At 38.5% G+C, this 26,555-nt stretch overlaps 1 protein-coding gene across 2 annotated transcripts in view; it reads right to left on the bottom strand.

Moving 5' to 3' along the window:
- Positions 1 to 26,555, bottom strand: part of KNTC1 (kinetochore associated 1) — a 109,686-nt gene that overhangs the window by 37,577 nt on the left and 45,554 nt on the right. For both annotated transcript variants that reach the window (XM_057527008.1, XM_057527010.1), the window contains exons 40-62: positions 23,816 to 23,920; positions 23,312 to 23,440; positions 22,572 to 22,688; positions 21,637 to 21,746; positions 19,368 to 19,575; positions 17,499 to 17,588; positions 16,286 to 16,457; positions 16,141 to 16,199; positions 15,783 to 15,999; positions 14,907 to 14,980; positions 13,860 to 14,070; positions 13,631 to 13,740; positions 11,202 to 11,248; positions 9,747 to 9,825; positions 8,415 to 8,533; positions 7,561 to 7,696; positions 6,808 to 6,903; positions 6,384 to 6,440; positions 3,348 to 3,402; positions 3,195 to 3,258; positions 1,808 to 1,937; positions 661 to 750; positions 48 to 193 (exon numbers count right to left, since the gene is read on the bottom strand). In XM_057527008.1, the coding sequence (XP_057382991.1) occupies positions 48 to 193; positions 661 to 750; positions 1,808 to 1,937; positions 3,195 to 3,258; positions 3,348 to 3,402; positions 6,384 to 6,440; positions 6,808 to 6,903; positions 7,561 to 7,696; positions 8,415 to 8,533; positions 9,747 to 9,825; positions 11,202 to 11,248; positions 13,631 to 13,740; positions 13,860 to 14,070; positions 14,907 to 14,980; positions 15,783 to 15,999; positions 16,141 to 16,199; positions 16,286 to 16,457; positions 17,499 to 17,588; positions 19,368 to 19,575; positions 21,637 to 21,746; positions 22,572 to 22,688; positions 23,312 to 23,440; positions 23,816 to 23,920 (2,621 nt within the window). The remainder of the gene's footprint in view (positions 1 to 47; positions 194 to 660; positions 751 to 1,807; positions 1,938 to 3,194; positions 3,259 to 3,347; positions 3,403 to 6,383; positions 6,441 to 6,807; positions 6,904 to 7,560; positions 7,697 to 8,414; positions 8,534 to 9,746; positions 9,826 to 11,201; positions 11,249 to 13,630; positions 13,741 to 13,859; positions 14,071 to 14,906; positions 14,981 to 15,782; positions 16,000 to 16,140; positions 16,200 to 16,285; positions 16,458 to 17,498; positions 17,589 to 19,367; positions 19,576 to 21,636; positions 21,747 to 22,571; positions 22,689 to 23,311; positions 23,441 to 23,815; positions 23,921 to 26,555) is intronic.

Here is a 26,555-nt window from a genome sequence, read left to right as displayed (position 1 = left end):
AGGAAATTCTACATTAAGTTGTTTTTTAAACAATTTTATTAACTTACCTTAACTCATTTGCCAAATAGTTTACTAGTTCAGTGACGTTGTTGGTATTCATCGTGTGTGATTTCAACACTGGGAAGTATTTTGTCTTTGCCAAAATCCCAAACTCCTTCTTATCTATGATATTATTCAGCACCAGACTTCTAACCTGTAGAATGACAGGTATCATCATACGCAAAATGTGTTAGATGCCATGCCATCCTATTCAATACCAAAACATTTCTGACAATTAGAAGTTAAATTATCATCGCATCGTGACTAAGCCTCCTCTTTGAGGGGGTGGGCAGGGGGGACTGCTTTGGTCCATTTCAGTGTACAGTGACTAAATAAAAAGTTGTTGCTAAGCACTTTGGGACTTTTTGCAAGGAAAACTGTTCACAATGACAAGTATTGAAGGCTACAGATTTTCCACTGAGTAGAGCACTAAACAAACAAGACAGCCAGGGTCCCTGCCTTTTAAAAATTTAATGAGGCTTTAATGAAAGCAAAATAATTGTATATATTAACAAACAGATCAAGATGGTAAGTTTTCAGCTTAATCTTGGTTTGGGGAAAATGTATTACCTTCTAATATCAAGTTTTTCATAACAAAAGGGAGAGGAAATTGCCTCTTACTTGATGTGAAAAACCTGCCAGCTGGCCAGTATTCATATGTTCCTCTAACTGCTGTAAAATGATCTGAGGGTCACACGAGCCCAGAAAATTCTAGAGAAAAAAATCAAAACATAATTAATGGAAAAGTATAATTACTATTAATTTCTGTCAAACCTGGAAGGTTTTCATTTTTAAATTTGAAATATCATAAAGCATATCTACTATAGGAAAAAAACCACCTCTATCAACGACAGCAAAATTATTGAAATAAGGAAAAAAAGCATTTTACAAATAACTATTCCAACAGCAAAGAGTTGCTTAATAAGCATTTTGTCATTCTAAGTGCCAAAAGGAATCTATTTAAATACTAAAACTCTGAAAAGCATCAATGGATGAGTTTAAGAAGTCAAAAAGGAACAAAGTCAAAGACAGGCACAGATGGCTCTGAAAAAATGCAACGAACAGAGCAAGTGAGAAATAAAAATTATGTGTGCTCATTTATATAGATCTCTATGTACTGGCTTCTCTACCCGTGGGGAAATAATTGTAAAACATTTCCAAATGCTTTGTTCTATTTATTCTATAGTATAAAGGGGATGGGAGTTATTTTTAAAAGTTCTATCCTCAGAATGCTCGTGGTGCCTTTGTTAGACACCCACACACAACCTGACTCTTCTCTCTTTTATCTCCCACATCTAATCACCAAGTAAAGCAGCATCTTTCCCACCTAGCTCATTTTCGTTACCACCACCCTACTTTGGGTACTTATCCCCTCAGGCTTCCCCTGCCTAGCCACAAGATTGTTGGATATTTCCTATTCACATGCAATGATTCCCAAGAGTTTCACTTCTCGCCCCCTCTCTCCTCTGATCAGGCCCACGTGGATTATTCCTTCAGAAATACTGCCTGATCATTTCACTTTATTCTGGCAGGAAAATTCACTGTTCCCCACTGATAAAGAATAAGGTACAAACTCCTCTTCGGGCATCCCTCAGACAAACCTTCATCTGTCTCTCAGTCTTGCCTCCCACCAGACCCCCACACAAACCTTCCACCCCACTCACGCTTTACAGGTTTGGTGAAAAGAAAGTGGAACCTTTTGCAGGGGACATGCAGCATGAGACCTTCCACACCCTTGGCAGCCCCGGAGCAACAATTTGCAAGATACCTTTATTTCCTGGTGCCTTCTTTCCGAGTGGGGCATGAGCATTAGACAGGCTAATGCAAAAGCCGGAAGCTCTAACTGGACATACTGCCTGGCCACTCTGATCAGGTCAAGATCATCTGAAACTGGACATCTTCAAGAGAACACGTTAATTAGTTAATAACCTGCCATATTCATATACCCTGAGAAAACTATAGTTCAAAAAGAGTCATGTACCAAAATGTTCATTGCAGCTCTATTTACAATAGCCAGGACATGGAAGCAACCTAAGTGTCCATCAACAGATGAATGGATAAAGAAGATGTGGCACATATATACAACGGAATATTACTCAGCCATAAAAAGAAATGAAATGGAGGTATTTGTAATGAGGTGGATGGAGTTAGAGTCTGTCATACAGAGTGAAGTAAGTCAGAAAGAGAAAAACAAATACAGTATGCTAACACATATATATGGAATCTAAGGAAAAAAAAAAAAAAAGGCCATGAAGAACCTAGTGGCAAGACAGGAATAAAGACACAGACCTACTAGAGAATGGACTTGAGGATATGGGGAGGGGGTGGGGTGAGATGTGACAGGGTAAGAGAGTGTCATGGACATATATACACTACCAAATGTAAAATCGATAGCTAGTGGGAAGCAGCCGCATAGCACAGGGAGATCAGCTCGGTGCTTTGTGACCACCTAGAGGGGTGGGATGGGGAGGGTGGGAGGGAGGGAGATGCAAGAGGGAAGAGATATGGGAACATATTGTATATGTATAACTGATTCACTTTGTTATAAAGCAGAAGCTAACACACCATTGTAAGGCAATTATACTTCAATAAAGATGTTTAAAAATAATAATAATAACCTGCCATATTCACTAGCTTATGCTGGCCTTCCTAGTTTTCCACAGTGGTTACCTGTCTATGGTTTCAATAATTTTAAACATTAAAGTGCTGGTGCATAACGTATGCCTAGTAACGAGTAGCTTGAGCCTTTTATGACATCCTTCGTGGAATAAAAGACTTGATCTACAGGAACACAGACTCCTGACTGCAGCTATAATTGTGTCTGAAAGTCTATACATGGCTAAAGACGAATACTTGGAAGACTCAAAATCTATGAGACAACACTGTATGATTTAAGGTAGTCACAAAAGGTGCTCTATACTCACATTAAAACTGGGTATAAAGTTTAGGGAATGCAGGTTGAATATAAGTTTACTAGTTGCACTGCATGTGGAAAGTAGACATGGTAAAAGTAATAGAGATATTTTATTTTCAAATCAAGTGGTATGCTTAACTTCCCCCCAAAAAGGAATTACTCATAGGAACGTTTATTAGAAAGGAATTTTATAAGCAACAAATCTGATTTTGGGGGGTAGGAAAACAAATATTTTACTTACTCTAGGACAGCGATGAGACTCTCACAACAATCTGACAGCTGACTGGGGCTTAAAGGACAAGAGGCTGAAAATAAAAAGCAACAATAATGTGTCTATACACATAACTATAAAATGCTACTGTCAGTGTGTTGGGGAGAGGGGAGAGAAAGATACCTGAAAGTAGTGGTATCTGAACCACACGCTGCCAGGCTCTGCTGAAGTAGGGAACCTGCGGAAACAAGTATATTAAAGAATTCATGTCTGGGATCTTATGAACCTCTCTTATTTTGCAGTCACAGAACTATATACACTTAGAGCTTATATTCTTGATGTTAAGAACACAATTGTAAGATGATATCTCCCAGTTCTAGATCATTAAGATTCTAGGAGAATTTTCTTCATAACTGTATATTTCAGGATATTAACATATAATCCTGGCTGATTCATTATTATTAATTTTGCTCTGCAAAATACCCTCTTATTTATATTTGAAAAAAATTGAAGTAGTTGATTTACAATATTATATGCATAGTGATTCAGTATTTTTACAGATTATACTCCACTAAAAGTTATTATAAGATAATGGCTATAATTTCTTGTGCTATATACTATATCCTTGTTGCTTATCTGTTTCATATGTAGTAGTTTGTATCTCTTCATCCCACATCCCTAATTTGCCACTCCCCGCTTCTCTCTTCCCTCTGGTAAACACTTGTTTGTTTTCTCTGTGAGTCTGTTTCTGTTTTACATACACACTCATTTGTATTATTTTTTTAGATTCGCATATAAATGATATCTTACAGTATTTGTCTTTCTCTATGTGACTTAATTCATTAAGCATGTTACTGCAAATGGCAAAATTGTATTCTTTTTTTTTATGGCTGGGTAGTATTCCATTGTATCTATCTATCTACACCACATCTTCTTTATCCACTCATCTGTTGATGGGCATTTAGATTGCTTCTGTATCTTTGCTACTGTAAATAGTGTTGCTATGAACAATGGGGTCCATGTATCTTTCCACGATTCATTATTGTTGCATTTGGGAAAAAAGTGTCAGAACTCAGTTCAGAAAACAAAATTTATACTAAGTCTATGTATGTCCCAGACATTGTGCTAGGACCCTAGGAAAGGCGGAAGGAGAGAAAGAATTTCAAAAAATGAATAAGGCAACATATAAATTTCCATCAATAGGAGGAGTGGTTAAATAACTTATGATACATTTTATTGCACATTTTGGAGAACAATTAAGAGTTAAAAATAATGAAATACCTCAAAAGATTAAACATAGTTATTGTAAGACCCAATAATTCCACTCCTAGGTACACACTCAAGAGAAACAAAAACATATGTTCACTTATACACAAATGTTCACAGAGCAGCATTATTCATAATAGCCAAAAAGCGGAACCAACCCAAATATCCATCAACTGATGAATGGATAAATAAAATGTGGTCTATCCATACGATGAAACATTATTCAGCAATAAAAAGGAAAGATTTGGGACTTTCTTGGTGGCTTAGTGGTTGAGAATCTGCCTGCCAATTCAGGCGACATGGGTTCGAGCCCTGGTCCGGGAAGATCCCACATGCCGCGGAGCACCTAAGCCTGTGCGCCACAACTACTGAGCCTGTGCTCTAGAGCCCGTGAGCCACAACTACTGAGCCAGTGTGCCACAACTACTGAAGCTTGCGTGCCTAGAGCCCGTGCTCCGCAGCAAGAGAAGCCACTGCAATGAGAAGCCCACGCACCACAACAAAGAGTAGCCCCCGCTCGCTGCAACTAGAGAAAGCCCGTGTGAAGCAACGAAGACCCAATGCAGGCAAAAATAAATAAATTAAAAAAAAAAAAGGTACGATACACTGATACATGCGATAATGTAGCTGAACCTTGAAAACTTTATGGTAAGTGAAAGAAGCACGAAGGCCACATGTTGTATGACTCCATTGATATGAAATGTCCAGAATAGATAAATCCATAGAGACAGAAAGTAGACTAGTGGTTACCAGGGGCTGGAGGGAGGCGGGAAGAAGGAATGAATGATCTGTGATGGATATGGGGTATATTTTCAGGGTGAAGAAAATGATCTAGAATTAGATAGTGGTGTTGGTAACACACTTTGTGAATATACTAAAAGCCAACTAACTGTACACTTTAAAAGGGTAAATTTTACGTGTGAATTATATCTCAAAAAAAAAAAAAAGATCTATATGTGCTGATGTGAAACAATCTCCAAGATACCATTGTTATGTGGAAAAAAACACTTTGTCTAGAATGTGATTGCATTTATATGTACCAAAATGAATACATACACACACAACACCCACACCCACAAATATACACACCCACACCCCTGCTTATATGATAACAGGAAAGCTCTAGAAGAAAACATATGAAATTGTCAACAGTAGTCACTTCTGGGGAGATAATTATGAAGGGAAATGGTAAAGAAAAATTTTCATGTTTTACTCAGCATATGTTCTAATTTATTAAACTAAGAATAAATTATATATTTCTATTATATATATATTATATATATATTATGTGTGTGAACAACACATGAAATTTAGAAAAGATGAATAAGACATGGTCTTTGACTTTAAGGATCCTCAAAGTCCAAGAGGGGCAGTCGAATGCGTGATTTAAATAAATTATACCATGACCAGTGTTGCAGTTGAGCCAAAGTGGTTTTTTTTTTTAAAATTAATTTATTTATTATTTATGGCTGTGTTGGGTCTTTGTTTCTGTGCGAGGGCTTTCTCTAGTTGCGGCAAGTGGGGGCCACTCTTCATCGCGGTGCGCGGGCCTCTCATTATCGCGGTCTCTCTTGTTGCGGAGCACAGGCTCAGTAATTGTGGCTCACGGGCCTAGTTGCTCCGCGGCATATGGGATTTCCCAGACCAGGGCTCGAACCCGTGTCCCCTGCATTGGCAGGCAGATTCTCAACCACTGCGCCACCAGGGAAGCCCGAGCCAAAGTGTTTTGAAGGCATAAATGAAGACGTGATTCCTGAGGCCTGCAGAACTGGGAGAAGTGATGTCTTGGATGAGACAATGTCCAAACTGAGTATTCTGGGTCCAGGCGCCACTTTAACGGAGCAGCACCCTGCAGCTTCACTGAGGAGCTGACTACTTAATCGAGTGTACCCAGCACTAGCCGGTGAGTGGAAAGATTAAATTCTGTAAAATTTACTTTAGAAAACTACATACCTGCCATAAAGAATAGATGCTAGAAATGGCTGTTAAAACCTTCCTTAGATAAGGAATCTGAAAAAATAAAACACAAAAGTTCTGAAGACCACCCAAACAGAAAATTCCAGTGTGAAAATTAAACTTTCACAAGAATATCAGTAAAATTTATCTTCCATGAGGACCACCAGAGAAGGTCACTTACAAATTCACAAACATCAAAAGAGGCCAGGGAAACTTCCATTTGTTTCCAGTGAAATTTATGTCAGTTTTGAGTTTGCACTTTCTCTGGCCTAACGCCAAGTTCTTTAAGTTGGGCATGAAGCCAGTGAGAGTGAATGTTTTCAGCATCCAGCTGTTCAATAACAAGTATCAGTGCAAAATGTTTAGGAGATGCTGTGCAAAATCTTTAAAATATACTGCAGTCTAGGGCACTGAGTCTTACCATTTTGAAGCCAAGAAGCTTTTGCAAGAGTCCATTCCAAAGCTGCAGGTCATAGATTTTGTATTCTAAACAAAGCTCAGTCACCAACCTTACGGCCTGAAGCAGACAAAAAAAAAAAAATCATACTGTTTCAAGACACCAGTAAATCAAACCACCTTTGGAAAAGGTAGGGCAGCTAAAGACAACACATGCTTATAGTCAACGTGTGTCTATTGCCTAATTTCAGTGAAGGCCTTCATCTCTCTAGGGAAAGAAAAAAAAATTATTCTTTTTCTTTCTTGCTGTTATGGATTCACAAACGGCATCTCAGACTCCCCTTCCTCCCCACTTTGTTTCTTCTGTCCTAGAACAGTTTGCCTGCTGGCCTCATACCCTTCCCGCCCTGGGCTCCAACTGCCTCAGAGACTACATTCCCACCAGTAACTAGAAGGAAGAGAAACAATGTTCCCTACACAGGGACAGTCTGTCTAGATGAGCACAGGCAGGACTTGGGGAGGGATTATGAAAGTGTTCCCTCGGGTTGGTAGGGATGGCTTCAGGCTTTCAGGGAGAGAGGTAAGGGGACTTCCAAGTTGCCTTGTCACCTGCCAGGATAGGAAAGTCAGGAAGCCCTCAGAGCAGTAGACCTGTTCAGGAACCAAGAGTTTCTCTGGTTCTGTCTTTCAGAACTCTGAGTGGTGGCAGGCAGCTGAGTGAACACAAGAGCATCTGAGAAGACGGAAGCCCCACCGCCGGAAGACTCAGTGTACATACCATGGATTCGTGGCTGTGGTTTTTCCATAGACCCTTAATCATTCCTTCTTTAGGACTGTTGCAAAATAATTCATATGTGATGGGGATATTCAGAGCCTCAAATGATGCCAGAAAAGTTATACATTTCAAATAAGATCTGGAAAACAGAGGCATGTATGGGAATCATCCTCACCGACCATATTTACATTTAAAATAAAAGCCAACCCTTGGAAATATCGGACAGTTTGTTGTTAAATGTCTATTTTAGGCTTCTAAATATAGTCATGGACTATTAGAAAGAAATCAGTTTGAAGGGCTTCCCTGGTGGCGCAGTGGTTAAGAATCCGCCTGCCAATCCAGGGCACACAGGTTTGAGCCCAGATCCGGGAAGATTCCATATGCCGTGGAGCAACTAAGCCTATGTGCCACAACTACTGAGCCTGTGAGCCACAACTACTGAAGCCCACGCACCTAGAGCCCGTGCTCCACAATAAGAGAAGCCACTGCAATGAGAAGCCTGCGCACCACAATGAAGAGTAGCCCCCGCTCGCCGCAACTATAGAAAGCCCACGCGCAGCAACAAAGACCCAATGCAGCCAAAAATAAATAAATAAAATAAATTTATATACATATAAAAAGAAATCAATCTGAGCAAGATGAAGAAAACACTCAGTTTCTAAATGTCTCAAAGCCTCTAGGGAAACAAGATGTTCTTAAAGGCCTGTTTCCCCTTTGCCAGAACATCAAGGACACTCAAGGCAACAGAACCACGTTGACACGGCCCCTCTAACGCGCTCTTCTGAACTATGGGGCTTAAAAGTTATGCTTCCAAAGAATCTGTTTTCTATTAATACGATTTTTAAACTTCCACTTACTTCACTTCTTCAATGGGTTTTTTGAAGAGAGATTCTACAGTTTCCTTGTCAGCCAAATAGAGGAGACACTGCAGGGCTCGCGTCCTGTGGGCGAAAGTGAGCTGGTGCACACCTAACGTCTGTAAGACCAAAAGAGGTTTGTAGAGCTGTGTCGCGTGCTGTAGTTGGACAACTGAGTTTCCATCTGGGTAACGTGAGCCGCATCAGTTTTTAAAAGATTAAAGTCTATGTCTGCCCTTAGGGAGTCAGTGGTTCTTAAAGGGTGTTCCATGGACCCCTGCATGGGGGCTGGAGGGTTTCTTACACTCTTTGAGAAGGAAAATAGTTAGAACCACTTTTGTAATAATACTGTAATGGTATACCTGCCTATTACACTGTGTTAATATTTGCACTGATGGTGCAAAAGCGCTGGTGGGTGAACGGTAGCAACACCCAACTGCTGTGGCAGCCGCCACGTTCCTCACGTTTGCAGTATTGAGAACAAGAGACGGCCACTTAAGAAGGTTCCTGAAGCAATAAGAATTTTATTAAACCTCAACTCCTGAATATAGTACTATGAGTTCACACTTGAATACGTGTTACTATTAATTAATCAAAACATATTCACTAATGTTCTACATGACTAAACAGGAAGTACTGGTAAAGCACACCGCGATGCGATGGGTTTTTTCAGGGAAAAGCCCTTGTATGACTGAGCTGTGAGCTGAGCCAGGCACTTTTCATGGAACACCATTTTTACCTGAAAGAATGACTATCAGATAAACTAATATGCAAGAAGGGATATTTCCCCCCCCTTGCTGTCAAGGACATACAATCAGCATCTCAGCCTTTTCCCCTTTCTTCCTTCTGTCTACATCTTTACTCTCCCTCTGCTCCAGCTGCCTCAGAGAGCATTTCTATATGCAGAAGCCTGAAGGCCGGAGATCAAGTTGCCTTTAGGGATAAGGGAAAGTTATCCCTAGAGTTTAGTGGGGAGGGGGTGTGACAGCTCAGGCAGGGCCTGGAGACCAGGGTGGAGACTTCTCTCAGGCTGGCTCGTTGGGGCCTCTGGTATTAGGGATGCAGCTGGACCAGGGCGTTAAAACAGTGAATGTGGATAACCCGTGGGAACTGTCAACAGCTGCACCACTCAGTTTGCCAAGCAGGATGTCTTAGAAGCCAGCACTAAATGGAGCTCGGCAGACACTACAATCCTCATCTGTAGAGTAAGATGTACTTTGAGTAAGTACAGAAGTGAGCATTATCTTAATCATTTGTAAATGGTAAATATGCAGGAAAAAAATGTTAAGCTTAGATGCAAAGATGAGCTTTGATTAAGTTTGTAGAGCTTACAGTTGTAGCTGATGTTGCAAAAATGAACAGCATTCTTGAACTATAATCAACCGGACGAGACAGAAGGAGATACAGGACTCTGAAAAAAAATTGTTAATTACATTTAGACTTTAATTTAGTGAGAGATTAGCAAAACAAGAGACCTGTTTTACTGTCCACAGAAAAAGTCATTAGACATCCCAAACACAGGCCTGAAGGGCTATCTCCTTTAAAGGGTGCTTAATCTTTTCTGGAGTTCCTTCACAGCTAAAGAAGATAATAAAGACAATAAATGTCAAGCCTCAGTCCTCTCATCTATGAAATAGCTAGTCAACCTCCCAAAATTTATATTCTTTCTAGTTAAGGAATTAATACAAACCATAGCTGCAAAGTACATTGAACACTACACATGGAAACTTCAGGTTTAGTTCACAGGACCTTGTTAGTGGCACGTTTTAACCTCTGGACTCAGGGCTGACTGGCCCCCTCCAGAGAAGGGCAAGACAATCAGATGTACTGGAAGGGGGGTGGGTGGAGATTCCAGTGGGAAAAGGCAGGAAGTTATGAAATTGGCATGAAGTACCCTTTGGGATCTCCTTCTTGGGATTCTCTCTCTCTCTCTCTCTCTCTCTCTCTCTGAACTGTTTCCCTCTAAGCCTGTCCAGGTGGCTGGTTCAGTCAGATGCTCCAGAAGCTACCTTTTGCTTAGACAAAGGTGTCCCTGCCCTTAAAGGACTAAGCAAGGACGAAGGGGTGCCCAGAGGAAAGAAGGGTATGGAGGGGATACTAGGCCAGTTCTCCCCAAACCAGGAAAAATTCTTTTCCAGTGTTTATCTTTCCACATCCTCTCTCACTATCAGATCTCCAGGGCCAATGTAGGGTGTAGGGCTTCATGAGTGAGCTGACCTACTTTGGTCCAGACCAGAATGGCAAAAAGCTGGGATGCATGCTACCACTCCCTTTCCCATGCCTATGCCAAATATCATTAATAGATTACCACATTTTCTGATTTGAGCACAGATATAGTCTTCTCAAGAGAGCAAGCCACGACCAATCAGACTTAGCACAGTACATGACACCAATGTGCCTTTCTAGGTCTCAGTCTTAGGTTAGAAGGGAAAAAGAAATCCTGGTGGCCTATATCTGAACCAGCCTAGCTCCCCAGGGAGAGAGAACACACAGAGGTTTGGGGCCAGAGTCCTAGCTACAGAAGAGTTTTCCTTTGCTCGATGTACATTCTCTGCTAAAGGTGTTCTAGTAGGAACTCACTGAGGGTTCAGAAACTCTGGATCTTGGTCGTTTTTCATTTATTCCACTGGAGATACTTAACACACTCACAGCCATATATCAATGAACTGATTCTTCTCAGAGGTTCTGATCCAAGTTATACCAAGAAAGTCCAATGTCTGACACATTCATTGGTAAGATTCCTACTAGGCAACAGGATGTAGACAAACGTAAGTACAGGAAGAATACCTTCGTAGTGCTTCATCTTCCTGAAGTTCAAATAATTCTGATGGTGTCTTTGAAAAAGTGAAAAAAAGAAAGTTAAAAATTGAAGAAAGTTGGTTGACTGTATAAGCTTATGAAAGTCTATTAGATGAAAAAGCCCAATATACAAAATTTTATTTACAGGCGGAGGTGTAGCTCAGTGGTAGAGTGCACGCTGAGCATACGTGAGGCCCTGGGTTCAACTCCCAGCACCTCCATGTTTGATGACAGCAAAAAAAAAAAAAAAAAAAAAAAAAGATTTATAAAAAAATTTTAATTTACAGACAGGGAATTACAGTGTAATTCATTACTTTATGAGAAGATTCTCGCTTTAAAAAATGGGTTTGCTCACATTCATTCAGTGAACAAATATGTACTGAGCACTTACCATGCACCAGGCATTTGCCTGAGTGAATAAAACAAATATTCCTGTCCTCCTGGAGCTTACATTCATTGGGTAATTTTTAAAAGGAAAGGACTCCGTGAATTTTATGAGTTATCCATTAATTCAGTATGTATTTATGGGGACTTACAAAGAAATGCATTAGGTGCTATATGTATAAACACAGTTCCTGGTCTCAAGGGGCTTTCAGTTTAGTGCTCCAGATTTATGCGTAAGTTAAAACATGTGGGTTTGAGTCAAACACAGATTCTACGTGGCCTGGATATGCTTCTAAGTCCTCTGTTTCCACTGATACACAGTCCTTGCTCTTGGTAAATACTCAAAAAATACTTGTTAAAGTGAATGCCAAGTAATATAAAAACCAGTAGTTGAAAATCTAATGTCATGTTAGTTATACTATTTGTCTAAAAATGGATTTTATTTTTCAAGGATATCTGCCTAGGTGGATAGAGGAATTATAGAATCTCCCTCATTAAATTCTGCCTGAAAACTCAGAAGAAACAATTCAGAAAATTCTGCATTTGGATTGCCGAATCCCATCATAAATTTAGATGTTAATATTATTTCTAGAAAACTGATGCTATGTGTTCTCATATCTGAAGAGAACACATCACCTACAGAGTATTGCTGCTAAGAATCCATAACCTGAATCTAATCACGATTAACATCAGTAAACCCAGAACGAGACATTTTATAAAGCAAATGGCCTGCACCCTTCAAAAATGTCCAGGTCCCATCACAGATAAAACAGATTCAGGTAAGAATCATCAGTCGAGTCTAACTCAGGGCACATGCGTGGTGCAGGGGGGAATCTGAAGAACAGAATATTTCACTGTCTCAAAACATCTCCCCTAATAATTATAAAAGGAAACGTAGTAACTATGTGGTACAGAAATGGACAACAGCATAACCAAGTTAGCTAAATTAACATCCCTATTAGGGCAAAGAGACATCTTGTGCCCCCAGATGTCAGACCCTGGGAAAGACACACCATCACCCAGGTAATACTCTATCCAAAATGCATAACTCCAATCTTTTTTTTTTTTTTAACTCCAATCTTATCATGAGGACACAGACAAGCCCAAGTTGAGGGGCAAAATAACAGGCCTAAACTGTTCAAAAATGTCAGTGTCATGAAAGACAGAAAAGTTATGGAGCTGTTCTAGAGTAAAAGAGATTAGAGACATGACAAATAAATGCAACACATAATCCTGGATTAGATTCTGGTCCCAGAGGAGAAAACTGCTATAAGGGACATTATTGGCACAACTGGTTAAACTGTAACATGGACCATAAATTCAGGTATACATACATATATATATTTGTATTTTATCAATATTGTATCAAAATTGTATCAATATTAAATTATCTGATTTTGATAATTATACTGTGGTTAAGTAAGAGAAAATCCTTGTTCTTTGAACTACAAACTTAATTCTTAAGGGGTAAAGGGGCATGACACATGTAATTTACTCTCAAATGGTTCAGAAAAATGTTATGGGTAAATATAGGGAGAGTGATGAAGCAGATGTGGCAAAATGTTAAAAACTGATAGATCTGGGCGAAGGATATATAGGGAATTCTTTTATACTATTCTTGCAACTTTTCTGTACCTTTAAAATTATTTCAAAATAAAAAAAAATAATCACATGAATCTAAGAATAGGCCACTTCTTTTATACAAGAATTCATCTGAAATTCATCTGAAATTGATTTAATTCATCAATTAAAAGGTAGAATGTATCAACTATACTTCAATTAAAAAAAAATATTGGCAAGTTAAAAAAAAGAGGTAGAATAGCAGCAAAACAATATTTAAAGGAAAAGAAAATGTAAACAACCCCACTAAAACTCATCAGATAACAGAAGGTATTAAAATGCTCGAATGTTCCTTCTTCTAACATTCCATGCTCCTAATTAGAAGTTGCATCATTGCAAGACAGATAATTAGCCTTTGAGAAGAAACCATCAGCTCACACTCAACAACAGACACTCTCAGAACCAGCACTTACTTCACCAGGTTTGGCAGATGGGCACAGCCATTTTTCCAACAACATGTCCCAGACTTTCTCCAAATTAATTTCATTGACTTCAGCTATTTCTTTGGCAGCTGCGTGAATATCTAAGATATTAAAGGTAAAGAATTAAAGAAAGAAAACCTCAGGTTTTCAACGCAAGATACCTGGGAATCAAAAGGATAGGTCTCCCTGGACAAAAAGATAATAAGGGTTTTGCCCTCACCAGGATAATCTTTGCCAGATGAATTCTGAATTCTTTGATTTATGCTGGGATGTTCGTACAGACTGACAATGAGATGTGCTGGTTTTCCGATCACTCTTAAATACTCTGCAGTGTTCAGCTTGTGGGCTATGAGCACAGCTTCCGTGCCTGATCGCCGGTACTGAATATGAAGCTTCTTCAACAGAGCTTCAGCTTTTTCACGTGTTTCATCCTTTTAAAAAATTCCAAGCAAAAAGAAACTCTTGTTTTCTAAATCGCAAGTGAGCCTAAGAATCCAGCTTTATCAGTCAAGGTCCCTCTCTGCCTTAGTTACACCCTTAAGTATCTACACCAAGCCTCATCTTCTTTTTCCATTTTAGGCATCCAACCCTTGAAAACACCTATCACCAGGGCAGGATGAGAAGGGATGCTAGGAGAGCACAATTTAAATTAAAAAGAAAGCAGAGCCTGTACCCCAGTGTTCATAGCTGCACTACTTACAGTAGCCAAGATATGGAAGCAACCTAAGTGTCCATCAAACAGATGAATGGAAAAAGAAGATACGGTATATACATATATATAAAGGAATATTACTCAGTCATGAGAAAGAATGAAATTTTGCCATTTGCAACAACATGGATAGACCTGTAGGGTATTATGCTTAGTGAAATAAGTCAGATAGAGAAAGACAAATACTGTATGTTACCACTTACATGTGGAATCTAAAAAATAAAACAAACGGATGTATATAACAAAACAGAAACAGACTCACAGATGGAGAAGAAACTAGTGGTTACCAGTGGGGAGAGGGAAGGAGAGAGGGGCAACATAGGGGTAGGGGAATAAGAAGTACAAACTACTATGTATAAAATAAACAAGCTGCAAGGATATATTGTACAGCACACGGAGTATAGCCAATATTTTATAATAACTATAAATGAAGTATAATCTATAAAAATTTTGAATCACTATGTTGTACACCTGAAACTAATATAATATTGTAAATCAGCTACCCTTTCATTTAAAAAAAAAAAAAGAGGAGCCTTCAATCTTACAGTTCAGACACACCTGAGATGGGATATTCTGAAGCCACCTCTCAGCTAAATACAGGCAGAATTTCAAACTGGACATCTTGAAGGAACCTAGAGAGATAAAAGATTTATAAGCAAATCGTAGTCCTTTCAAGACAATGTATTTCAGTCAAATTAGCCAGTTTTTTAAAACAATGACAGGAAGCATACTCATAGTAAAAAAACAATTTAAACAGGCCAGAGGATACAAAGTAGGAAGTACAAGTCCACAGAGGCCTATCTCTTCAGCTTCTATTCCTATTCCCTAGATCCTTACATTCCTCCAGAAGTTTTCTGTGTGTATGTGTGTGTTTGTGTGTGTGTGCACGCACATGTGCTCAAGCACGTTAACCCAAATGGGATAAGATCATACATGTAGTACAGTTTGCTGTTCTCACTTAATATATATCTTGGATATTTTTCCAAATCAACTACATAGAATTCCATTCTATGAATACACTATTTTTTTAACCAGTTCCTGACAAATGAGCATTTAAAAAAATTAGTTATTTTCAACTTTTGTTACAACGAAAAACATGGCAATAAGTGCCTGTGTTTGTGTATTTTTTTGATCATGCAACAATGTCTAAGCATTCATTATTGAAAGTATGTATGATTGGATATGAGGAAGTATTAATCTATATTCAAGCTGAGCAATGCCTATGTCTCTGCGCCCTGGGCAAGCAGCATGGCGTCTTGCTTGGTTCCTCTTTAATGTACAGCAGTGCCGCAAGTGAGGAGAGGGGGCACATACATTTCTAAGCTATCATACTGTTTCTCCTTAAAGATAAGAAAGGAGTACATTTTTTTTACTACAAGTTCCAAAAACAACACAGCCGACCATCTTAAGCCCAATTAAAGGAAGGATCCATACCTTCTGGGACATCCTGGGCTAGACTGATGGCAATGGCTACAGCCCACTCCGGGTTAACGATAGATAACAAGTAGGATTCGATGGTTTGAGTGATCTTAGTTATCTCCTTGTTAATCAGTGTTGAGGATTTAGCTTGTGTTAACTGCAGGAGCTTAGGCTTCAGTTTTTTTTCAAAAACGTGTTTGGCTGTAGACACGTACAGAGTGTCCAAAGAGAACTTCAAACAAAGGAAAAGTTAAGGCTGACTTACGTGCTCACCTTTAAAGGCTTTACATGAAAACAGCATAAAATCTTTCTACACAGGGTCTGAATGAATTACAGAATAAAGATATGACTTTTACGAGTTTTAACCCATTACCTTCATTAACTTAGAAATTAAGAGCAATGTTGGGAAGGATTCTTCACTGAGTTCTGTAGCTAGAAAGGAAACAAAGATAGTATGATTTACCTAAGAAAAGGGTTTTGGCTATTCGGTACAATTCATAAGAAGTTAATGAACATACAGAGAATTTTCCAGAAGCTCTGTGCTGTGCCAAAGAATATTAGGTGAAAAGGCAGTCTAGTTTGGGCAGCTGATGGCAAAGTTATTACGTGCTCCAACATATACTGATATTCTAGGTCCACTGGAGGAGAAATTCTTCTGTATGACTTCAAATGTTTCAGAAGACTCAATGCCTACATTAAAATAAAAAAGTATTTTCCTGTGAGTTTAAAACAATCATTGAGTGTTTTAAAATCATCTAATTCTATACTATCATAGGGTTCCATTCCTGGGACAGTCTCATATTCATAAAGATGATCAAAACCTTTCGTAGTTTTACCTTCAAAACTATTATGCTGTTCTTCTAAACCATAACTTTTGTGATCATTAAAGAAATTATACTAGGAGAAACCAGCGGAACCCTGTTGTTGGTGGGATGTTTTATAAACCAGAGTTTGGAAGTTCTCTACTCTCTTCAAATAGTTTTAGATATATCTCAAAAATACTTGATTTCACTTTAAATACATAGGCAGTAGATCTAAAATTAATCCTCTATATTCTCTCTTAAGTTTACATCTTATATTTTGGGGGCTTGTACAACTTTTTTTTTTTTTGGCCGTGCCACACGACTTACATGTGGGCAATCTTAATTCCCTGATCAGGGACTGAACCCAGGCCCTCGGCAATGAAAGAGACACAGCCTAACCACTGGACTGCCAGGGAGGTCCCTGGGGCTTATATAAATTTTTGAATCAACCCATTTTCTTTTAATTTTTAAAATCCAATTAAAAAATATATGTAAGCTCCTATGACCATATTTGTAAAACACTAGGAAGTTACTGAGTACTGAAACAGAATTTAGTCCAGGACCTACCTACTAATATAGAAAGCTAAATCTGACTCTGGGTCTTACATGCTTTGATTTTTTTTTTTTTTTTTTTTGCCAGATGACAAATATTTTTGCCTTAATTCTTCTAAATCAGTCTTTTAATGACTTTGTACTCTTGGCCAGATTTAAATTGCCTCAGTAGAGCAAAAACTGGATTAAGATAAAACATGGAGAGCACAAAAACTCTTTTTACTTCTGTATCCCTTTTAAAGAAAAGGAAATAGAGTAAAAACTACAGTTTAAAGGGAACTCAGAGGACAGTCCAGAAAGACACTAGATAACAGTAATTTTTTAAAATGGTCCAAATAAAAACATAATTTTAAAATCTATAATATATTTGTTATACCTGATTAATATTAATGTTGGTTATCTTTTCATCAGCTCTTTCTATGACTTTCAGGACGACTTCAATCATCTCATAGTCATAGGGATCCAACTGTATAAAAACAAAAATACGTCAAAACTGGAGAAGACGTTGCCAGGCTGGTTGATGGTTTTATGCAGTTATGTTCATCAGCAGAGATTACAAATACAACAGCTCAGTGCACTACAATATTAAGTTAGATTATTCTTTAAAAAATGAACTAACATTTTCTCATCTCTAAAATTAACTATTAGAATAAACATACGTCTTTAGAATGTCTCAAAAGCTGTTTTTTAAGAAACCTGTACGAGGCAATGTCATTTCAATAAAGAGAAATGTTCTTAAGGTACTAAAAACCTAGAAAGATAAACATATTAAAATTTTATAAGATTTTTAAAAATTTTTATTTATTTATTTATTTTTGGCTGTGTTGGGTCTTCGTTGCTGTGCGTGGGCTTTCTCTAGTTGTGGCGAGCAGGGGCTACTCTTCGTTGCGGTGCGGGGGCTTCTTTTCTCATCGTGGTGGTTTCGCTTGTTGCAGAGCACGGGCTCTAGGCGCGCAGGCTTCAGTAGTTGTGGCACGCGGGCTCAGAAGTTGAGGCTCGTGGGCTCTACAGCACCGGCTCAGTAGCTGTGGCGCACGGGCTTAGTTACCCTGCGGCATGTGGAATCTTCCCAGACCAGGGCTCGAACCCGTGTCTCCAGCATTGGCAGGCGGATTCTTAACCACTGCTCCACCAGGGAAGTCCGAATAATTTTACAAGGTTTTTAAATTAAAATTCTTTCTTCCATTTATGATGGGAAAATTAGAATAGGAGAAATTTGACCTTTTCTTGGAAAATGACATAACTAAAAGTGTGGGCCTCCAAGCAAAACCTTTTCAAAGGATTTCATTCCAGCTATAACCATACACTAAGATACAAGAACTAGCTGGGTGGCATCTATATATGCTTATAACAAGAAAGGAAATATTCTCTTTGTTCTGTTTCTGCCCACACACCATTACTTTTTTAAAAAAATTTTAAATGCCAACTAAATTCATGTGAATAATAACATTGAACAAAGTGGGAAGGTGATCTCTTTAGTAACTAGAAATTTTGAGCAAGTCTATATAATTTTTGGCTGAATTACAAGCAAAACATAAAACCGAAGTATTATAATTTTAGTCTTATAATTTTATTTCCCCTTCTATCCACCTTCACTCCCCCATCAAACTACCCCTTGACCTAAAACTTCCAATTCTCAGAAGATCTCCTAAAAAAATAATCAGACAAGAGGGCAAATGTGTGTATGAAGATATTCATTTTAACAACTTATAATAATGAAATTTACAAACAATTTAAATGTCCTTTCATAAAGGCCTGGTTAAATACAGGATGTTTCATCCACATAGTGGAATAATAAATATGCATCTGTCAAAAATGAGAGAGACGTCTATGCATTGACAGGTAACGACAATATGTTAAATGAAAAAAGAGAGTGACAGGATAGTATATTTAGTCTAAGATATTTACCAAATTATTAACATTTTTATCTGTGGGAGTGGGGTTGTAGGGAAATTTCTCTTTTTGATTTATACCTTTCTCTCTAGTTTGATCTTTTTCAAAGAATGTGTGCTATTTAAAAAAATCTGGGGAAAAAGGGGTATTTTTATTTTGGAGGATAAAAAGACAGGAAACGTACTGTATTAAAGTATAATAAAAATACAGAAATCTAAAATTTTTTGAAAATTAATAGTTTACAAAAAATATAGGACTTACATTTTCAATTTGTTACTATAGATATCTGATTAATTAAGGGTAGGAGGGATGCTTGAAACGACCCAGTGCATTCATTTCACCATTCATCTACCTTATGCAGTATTCCACTAAGACTGATGACCAAATCTTTTGTGCTTGTCAGTAAAGGAACCATTCCGATGGCTTTGGCCAGGAGTTTGGAACGCTGCTGTTTTGTGGATTCCGTGCTTGCGTCTTCCTGGCTCTGGCTGGCATTAGTGTTGTGCAGGAGTGTTTCAATGAACAGCTGAAGAGCTGCATCAGAGTCCAACTGAAATGTGCTGAAATAAGTATTCAATTACACACGAATGTCCCAAAATGCATGCATTTCTACACAGAGTTTCTCACAGAAAACTTAGGCATGAGCTCCCACCACTGAAATCTAACCCTTCCATTGTCAAGTGTCATAACCAGACCATCTACTTGTTTTCAAAGTTAATTCTTGCTTTTAAAAACATCAGATATTCTTGGTGGGCATATAAACTGGCACAATCTTGGAGGGAAATTTGTAATAAAGTTGAAAATATATATTTATGTCCTTTAATAGAGATATTCCACTTTCATACACTTCACGAAAGTAGCAAAGATACACATATAGGATGTCCTGTAACAACTGCTTGTAATATTTAAAAATTGGAAACAAATACTCATCAATAGGGGGCTGGTTAAATAACTTATTCAAAGGAATACCATAGGATTCAACAGATATGAGGAAGAGCTATATGTCCTAATCTGAGAAGACATTATTTTGTTAAGTGAAGGATACATGCTACAAGATAATGTACAATTCTCTTTTTCATAAACTTTTAAAAATGCATGTTAGTAAATGCATAAGGAAAAAAAAAAAAAGGAACAATATAGGCCAAACTCTTTTAACAGTGATTATCCCTGACGGGTGGAATTATGTGGGACTTTGATTTTAGTATGTTCCATCTGAATTAGAAAAAGTAGTACATTTAAAAATTAAGAATCAGGTTAGTATAGACAAATCGACAACTGAAATGCCTTCTAAGCCCTATTAATAAGATAGGGATAGTTTAATCTGTTATACAGAATAACTGAAATGTCAAGAAGAGCTTTACATACGATAATTTTAAAGTGACTCGCTGAAATTGTAAAGGTCATCTAAATTTATTCAGTGGGACTGCCTGAGGCAAGACAGTCACTATCACACAAGTAAAAATCAGCAATGCCATGTAAGCACAATGATTGTGAAATGAGCCTGACATAATTATAGCTATTTAAATTTCAGAAAAGGGGTCACGCCATAAAACAGCAGACAAAAATCTACCAGGAGTTCAAATTAATAAAGAAGAGGGAGTGTGCGTACCTCGTTCTGGATTTGTAGCACTCCAAACTGAGGAATGGCATAGTTTTGTTATATCAGAGTGCAGGTAAGTCACAGCTAGTTAGAGCTATGAGCAGTCTATGGTCCTTGACTTGCAGGTTCAGGATGGTGACAGCCAGGGGCATTATTCCCCACAATCCACAAGGACAAAGAACTAGATCCCTGTCTGGTGAGGAAATGCACTAAGCAGCCTCATTATCAAGAACTGAGATTCCACCCATCTGTCACAAATTGGATAAGGATTACAGCACCCTTGGTATTTTAGAAGCAGTACTTATTTATCTACCTTGAGCAGGGCACCTAATATGGGTTTGTTTTCTCATACATAAATTGGTTATAATATACAATAAAAAGTAAACGTGATGATGTGTGGGAAACCACTTTGAAACTAATAGTGGGCCAGCAAATTTAATATCTAAATTTATCAGATAAAAACAACTGAGATATAAATTACAAATCATTTGATCCTCCTCATCACAGTAAGCTGTATCTATAAATAACACTTAGTCTTAGTTTTTTTAAGTTATTTAAAAAAAATTCTCCCTAAATCATACTTTTCACCAATTTTTAATTTAAGATCAACTTGCCCCTAACTTGACCTGATTTAGAAGTTTACTTGCTCAGAATATTCCCAAACTTCCCTTATCATGTGAATCGTCTGGAGCGCCTATTAAGACCAGTTTCCTGGGCCTCAGCTCAGACCTGCCGAGTCAGAACCAACGCAGAGGGACCCAGGAATCTGTATTTTAAATCAAGTGCCCCACATGATGCTTATCATGAGGCAAGTTGAGGAAACACCAAAGAGTGAATTAAAAAGGTGATATCATAAGAGAATTTAATCTGGTTCAGACTTACTCAGTTTGTGGTTGAGCAAAAGAAAACATCAGAGGTCATGGGCCACATGTAATAATCACTGTTATCACTGTGTTCTCACATTAGCATTACCAGTTTGTTAAGCTAACAGCAAAAATACCAATGAAATTTAAAGAATTACCTGCAATATTCCAGAATGAGGCTTGTATCCATATCTATATTCTCCACAAGAGCTTTAATGAGGTCTTTCTTGGTGAGAAAATGTTGCCTAAAAACTGGCTGGAAAGAAATCTAGAAATAAAAAGAGCAAAACAAAAACCCTGCTAAACTGAAATGTATCAGACTAAGGGCACTGTTGCGACCTGCCCTTTTACTATCCATTTTTTCAGAGAAACATTTTTCCATAGCTCCTTCAACTTTTATTTTTATCATACTACCCAACTCAACCATCACTCTGAAATTTCAGGTATATTTGGCTAGAGGTCCAAAATCTCTCTTAGTCACACTAACCCCTGGCTCTTCAGTAAAGTTTGGTAGTTAGCAACAAACAGTCCCATTACTGCATAGGAACGAGGCTTCAAAACATATACCATTTCTACAATAGTTACATTCCCGATAAGTCAACTATTTGCAAATAAAATAAAATGTTTTACATTCATAGTAAAGAAAACAGGATTTTGTTGGTTTGTTTTTGCAAAGTGAAAAATAAGGGCCACTTACTTCTCCCTGGTAGGAGTTGCTGAAGCGTAGTACAATGTAGATACATTTTAATATTATCTTTAAACAAATAGCACACAAAAACGTATGAGGCTAAACGGTAGGCCTGGAATACCTTAAATGTTAATTAATACTAGATACATTCCTATAATGAGCCGGCTAAGCAGATGAAATGTCAAGCCTCTTCTAATTTCTTTAAAAATATAGCAAAAAGAAAATGAGGCAAAAGGTCCTTATTTCTTTGAAAGCACCAATGCGTGTAATAACTAACTAAAACTTACAAGTCGGTTTATATATAACCTCTCCAAAAGTAAAGGATAATGAGTTCTTTGTTTTAAATTTTCCAACTGGGTAATTATCAGAATGGATGAAACTTCATGGCACTTGAAGAATACTCACACCAAGTTTCCTAAGACGAATACCCCACCGGGAATCAGTACTGAGTTCACAGAACTTAAGCTCCATTTCTATTTCCTGATAGAGACTGGCCAGCTGAGAGCCCACCAGAGATATTGCCTAAAAAATTAAAATAGAATTAAAATTGAATTGCAAATAGAAAATGTTCTAATACCTTTTAAAAGAAACCCAACAATAAAAACCATAATCTTTCTTTATGATAACAGCTGGAATGTTACATGTTGCTTCATACACTGTCATTACTTATATAATACTTAGGTAATTCGGCTTTTAGTGTGATGCCATAAATTTAGTCTGGATTTCTTTCGTAAGAAAAGGCCAAATTTGAGCTATCCTGCATGTAAAATGCCCACAAAGGGCAAATTTTGAAACAAACAATATCAAAGACAAGTTTTGCATCCATTAAACTTGTCTTACAAAGAAGAACTGGCTCATGGGTCTAAGGTTTCCAGTACACTAGAGTAAGCATAAGCAGTGAGGTTCTCTGGCTGAATACAGATTTAAGAAATAAAAAATGTAATCCTCTGGGTTAAGCAATGCTTAGGACCTGCATATACATTCACTGGTGTGTCGCCAGTTAAGGAAAAGCTGGTAGAAACCATGTGTGTTAGCTTGACATTTCTTCTGCTAAATCTTTACGATCTGGTGGCAAAGCCAATTTTACTTCTTCCCCTAAATCTTCAATATTTCAAGAACTGAAGGTGTGCTTCCTTAGGTCATACCAATATTTTGTCGTAATTCTGCCATGCTTTATCTATGAGCTTCCATATATTTTCAAAGACTTCTTTCTGTGGTAAGAGAGTGCAGTACCCCAATGCCAAGTTGAGATCCACCAGACGACAATTAAATACCTGTGGGAAGAAAGCATTCAGAGAAGCAAATTCCTCACAATCAAAACAGAATTCAGTCTCTAAAGGCTGATTTGTCACTAAATTTAGTTTTAGGCCCTACGAAAGAATGAGCATTTCATGAAAAGTTATTTATAGTAAAATAGTTCCAACTTGTTTGCTTAGTTTTAATGTCTTTTATCACTATTATAAATTTAAGGAAAGAAACTCTAACAAGTTCTATATGACATAGAACACTTACCTTCTCTGTATTACTTCTTTTCAAGTCCCCAACATCCCCTCCCCCTCCTCACTCTTATCCTCACTGAAAAATCAGAAGCAAGCAGGAGAGAGAGAGAGAGAGAGAGAGAAAAGAGCTTACCACAAACGAATACTCACTTTGTACAAAAGTGTTGCGGCATTTCCCCTGATAAACATAACGGCTTTCTCTTTCAATTCCATAACAACATGCTTGGATTTAACTAATGTGGCCTCTCCACACAACTTTTAGAAAAGAACAAAAGAATCCTCAGGTCCACGTCTATGCACAGTTTTGAAAACTTTTCTTAAATATTAAGGAACGTTGAAAATTCAGCATTATATGCAAAAAGTATTGTCATTTAATCTATAATGACAGAAAGCTGGGGCTTGCAGGGAAATTGACTGGGAAAGGGCAAAAAGGAACCTTATAAAATACTCTGTAACTTGATTATGGTGTTGGTGACAAGGTGAATACATTGGTTGATATACTTAAAATATGTGTTGGTTTTTTTTTTTATAAATTTATTTATTTTATTTATTTTTGGCTGGGTTGGGTCTTTGTTGCTGCGCACAGGTTTTCTCTAGTTGTGGACAGCAGGGGCCACTATTCGTTGCGGTGCGCAGGCTTCTCATTGCAGTGGCTTCTCTTGTTGCGGAGCACAGGCCCTAGGCATGCAGGCTTCAGTAGTTGCAGCACGCGGGCTCAGTAGTTGTGGCTCACGGGCTCTAGAGCACAGGCTCAGTAGCTGCTCCGCGGCATGTGGGATCTTCCCGCACCAGGGCTCGAACCCGGGTCCCCTGCATTGGCAGGCAGATTCTTAACCACTGCGCCACCAGGGAAGCCCAAAATACGTGCATTTTAATTTTGAAAGCTATAATTCAATAAAGCTGATTTTTTAAAAAATTGGCATTTAGTAAATATGAATAGAGTAGCAGAAATGAATACAAGACCAGCTTCATCAGCAAGTTATCAACAGATAGTTTGTCTTCTAGAATATTTTTAATGATGCCGTCAGGTAATAATTATAATTTGGGCCACAGTAAAACAAATAGCAGATCGACAGTTTTGACCCAATGTGGTCACTGGGCTTGGAGTAAGAGGACTTACCACTGCAACCAAAAGCCTCAGATTATTTACTTTACCTCCCTGAATCTGAGTTTCTTCGTTTGCAAAGTGGAGTTTCTGAGGTTTGTCATAAAGATTAGGTATGAAAATGTGTGCAAGGGCTTCCCTGGTGGCGCAGTGGTTAAGAATCCGCCTGCCAAAATCCTGGAAATAGGAAGTCATGGCTGCTGTGGCTTTCCGCCTCGTGGCGTCTCAGAGTTCTCCGTGAAGAGTGTGGCTCACGTCACCTATCAAGCAAACCCCAAACCTCCTCAGTGCAACACCGTTCCCCCCACCTTCCTTGCTCAGAGTCACAGTGAAGCGGCGCCTGGCTCCAGAGGCCTGGCCAGGTCGGGGAATGGAGCTCTGGCCCAAAGGCTGTGCAGGGGTGCGATGTCTTGAACCTTAAGGTAGTTTATTCTGATTTCTGCCTGAAGGCTCTTTCATCAGCCACCTGGCAAAGGAGTAGTGCACAAAGGAGACTGTCTCAGAGCCCCATGGAAAAGGCTATACCAGGATGTTTCCCTAGCAATACCTGAAGATTCTTCTGTGTAGAAACAAGAGACCTGAAGTGATCTCAAAGTGACCGTGTGGACGAAAGGCTCTTGGTGCTCCAGCCAGGCATCAGGGCCGTGCCTCTGAGGTGGGAGAGCCAACTTCAGAACACTGGTCCACAAGAGACCTCCCAGCTCCACGTAATACCAAACGGCAAAAATCTCCCAGAGATCTCCATCTCAACATCAAGACCCAGCTTCACTCAACGACCAGCAAGCTACAGTGCTGGACATCCTATGCCAAACAACTAGCTAGACAGGAACACAACCCCATCCATTGGCAGAGAGGCTGCCTAAAATCATAATAAGGCCACAGACACCACAAAATACACCACCAGACGTGGACGTGCCCACCAGAAAGACAAGATCTAGCCTCATCCACCAGAACTAAGGCACTAGTTCCCTCCACCAGGAAGCCTACACAACCCACTGAACCAACCTTAGCCGCTGGGGACAGATACCAAAAACAACGGGAACTACGAACCTGCAGCCTGTGAAAAGGAGACCCCAAACACAGTAAGATAGGCAAAATGAGACGACAGAAAAACACACAGCAGATGAAGGAGCAGGCTCAAAACACACTGGACTTAACAAATGAAGAGGAAATAGGTAGTCTACCTGAAAAAGAATTCAGAATAATGATAGTAAGGATGATCCAAAATCTTGGAAATAGAATAGACAAAATGCAAGAAACATTTAACAAGGATGTAGAAGAACTAAAGAGGAACCAAGCAATGATGAAAAACACAATAAATGAAATTAAAAATACTCTAGATGGGATCAATAGTAGAATAACTGAGGCAGAAGAAAGGATAAGTGACCTGGAAGATAAAATGGTGGAAATAACTACTACAGAGCAGGATAAAGAAAAAAGAATGAAAAGAACTGAGGACAGTCTCAGGGACCTCTGGGACAACATTAAACGTGCCAACATTCGAATTATAGGGGTACCAGAAGAAGAAGAGAAAAAGAAAGGGACTGAGAAAATTTTTGAAGAGATTATAGTTGAAAACTTCCCTAATATGGGAAAGGAAATAGTTAATCAAGTCCTGGAAGCACAGAGAGTCCCATACAGGATAAACCCAAGGAGGAACACGCCAAGACACATATTAATCAAACTGTCAAAAATTAAATATAAGGAAAACGTATTAAAGGCAGCAAGGGAAAAAAAACAAATAACACACAAGGGAATCCCCATAAGGTTAACATCTGATCTATC

The sequence above is a fragment of the Balaenoptera acutorostrata genome, chromosome 13, assembly GCF_949987535.1.
Source record: "Balaenoptera acutorostrata chromosome 13, mBalAcu1.1, whole genome shotgun sequence".
Lineage (NCBI taxonomy): Eukaryota > Metazoa > Chordata > Mammalia > Artiodactyla > Balaenopteridae > Balaenoptera > Balaenoptera acutorostrata.
Note: the sequence above shows the minus strand (reverse complement) of the source record. Positions and strands in the feature narration are given on the sequence as shown.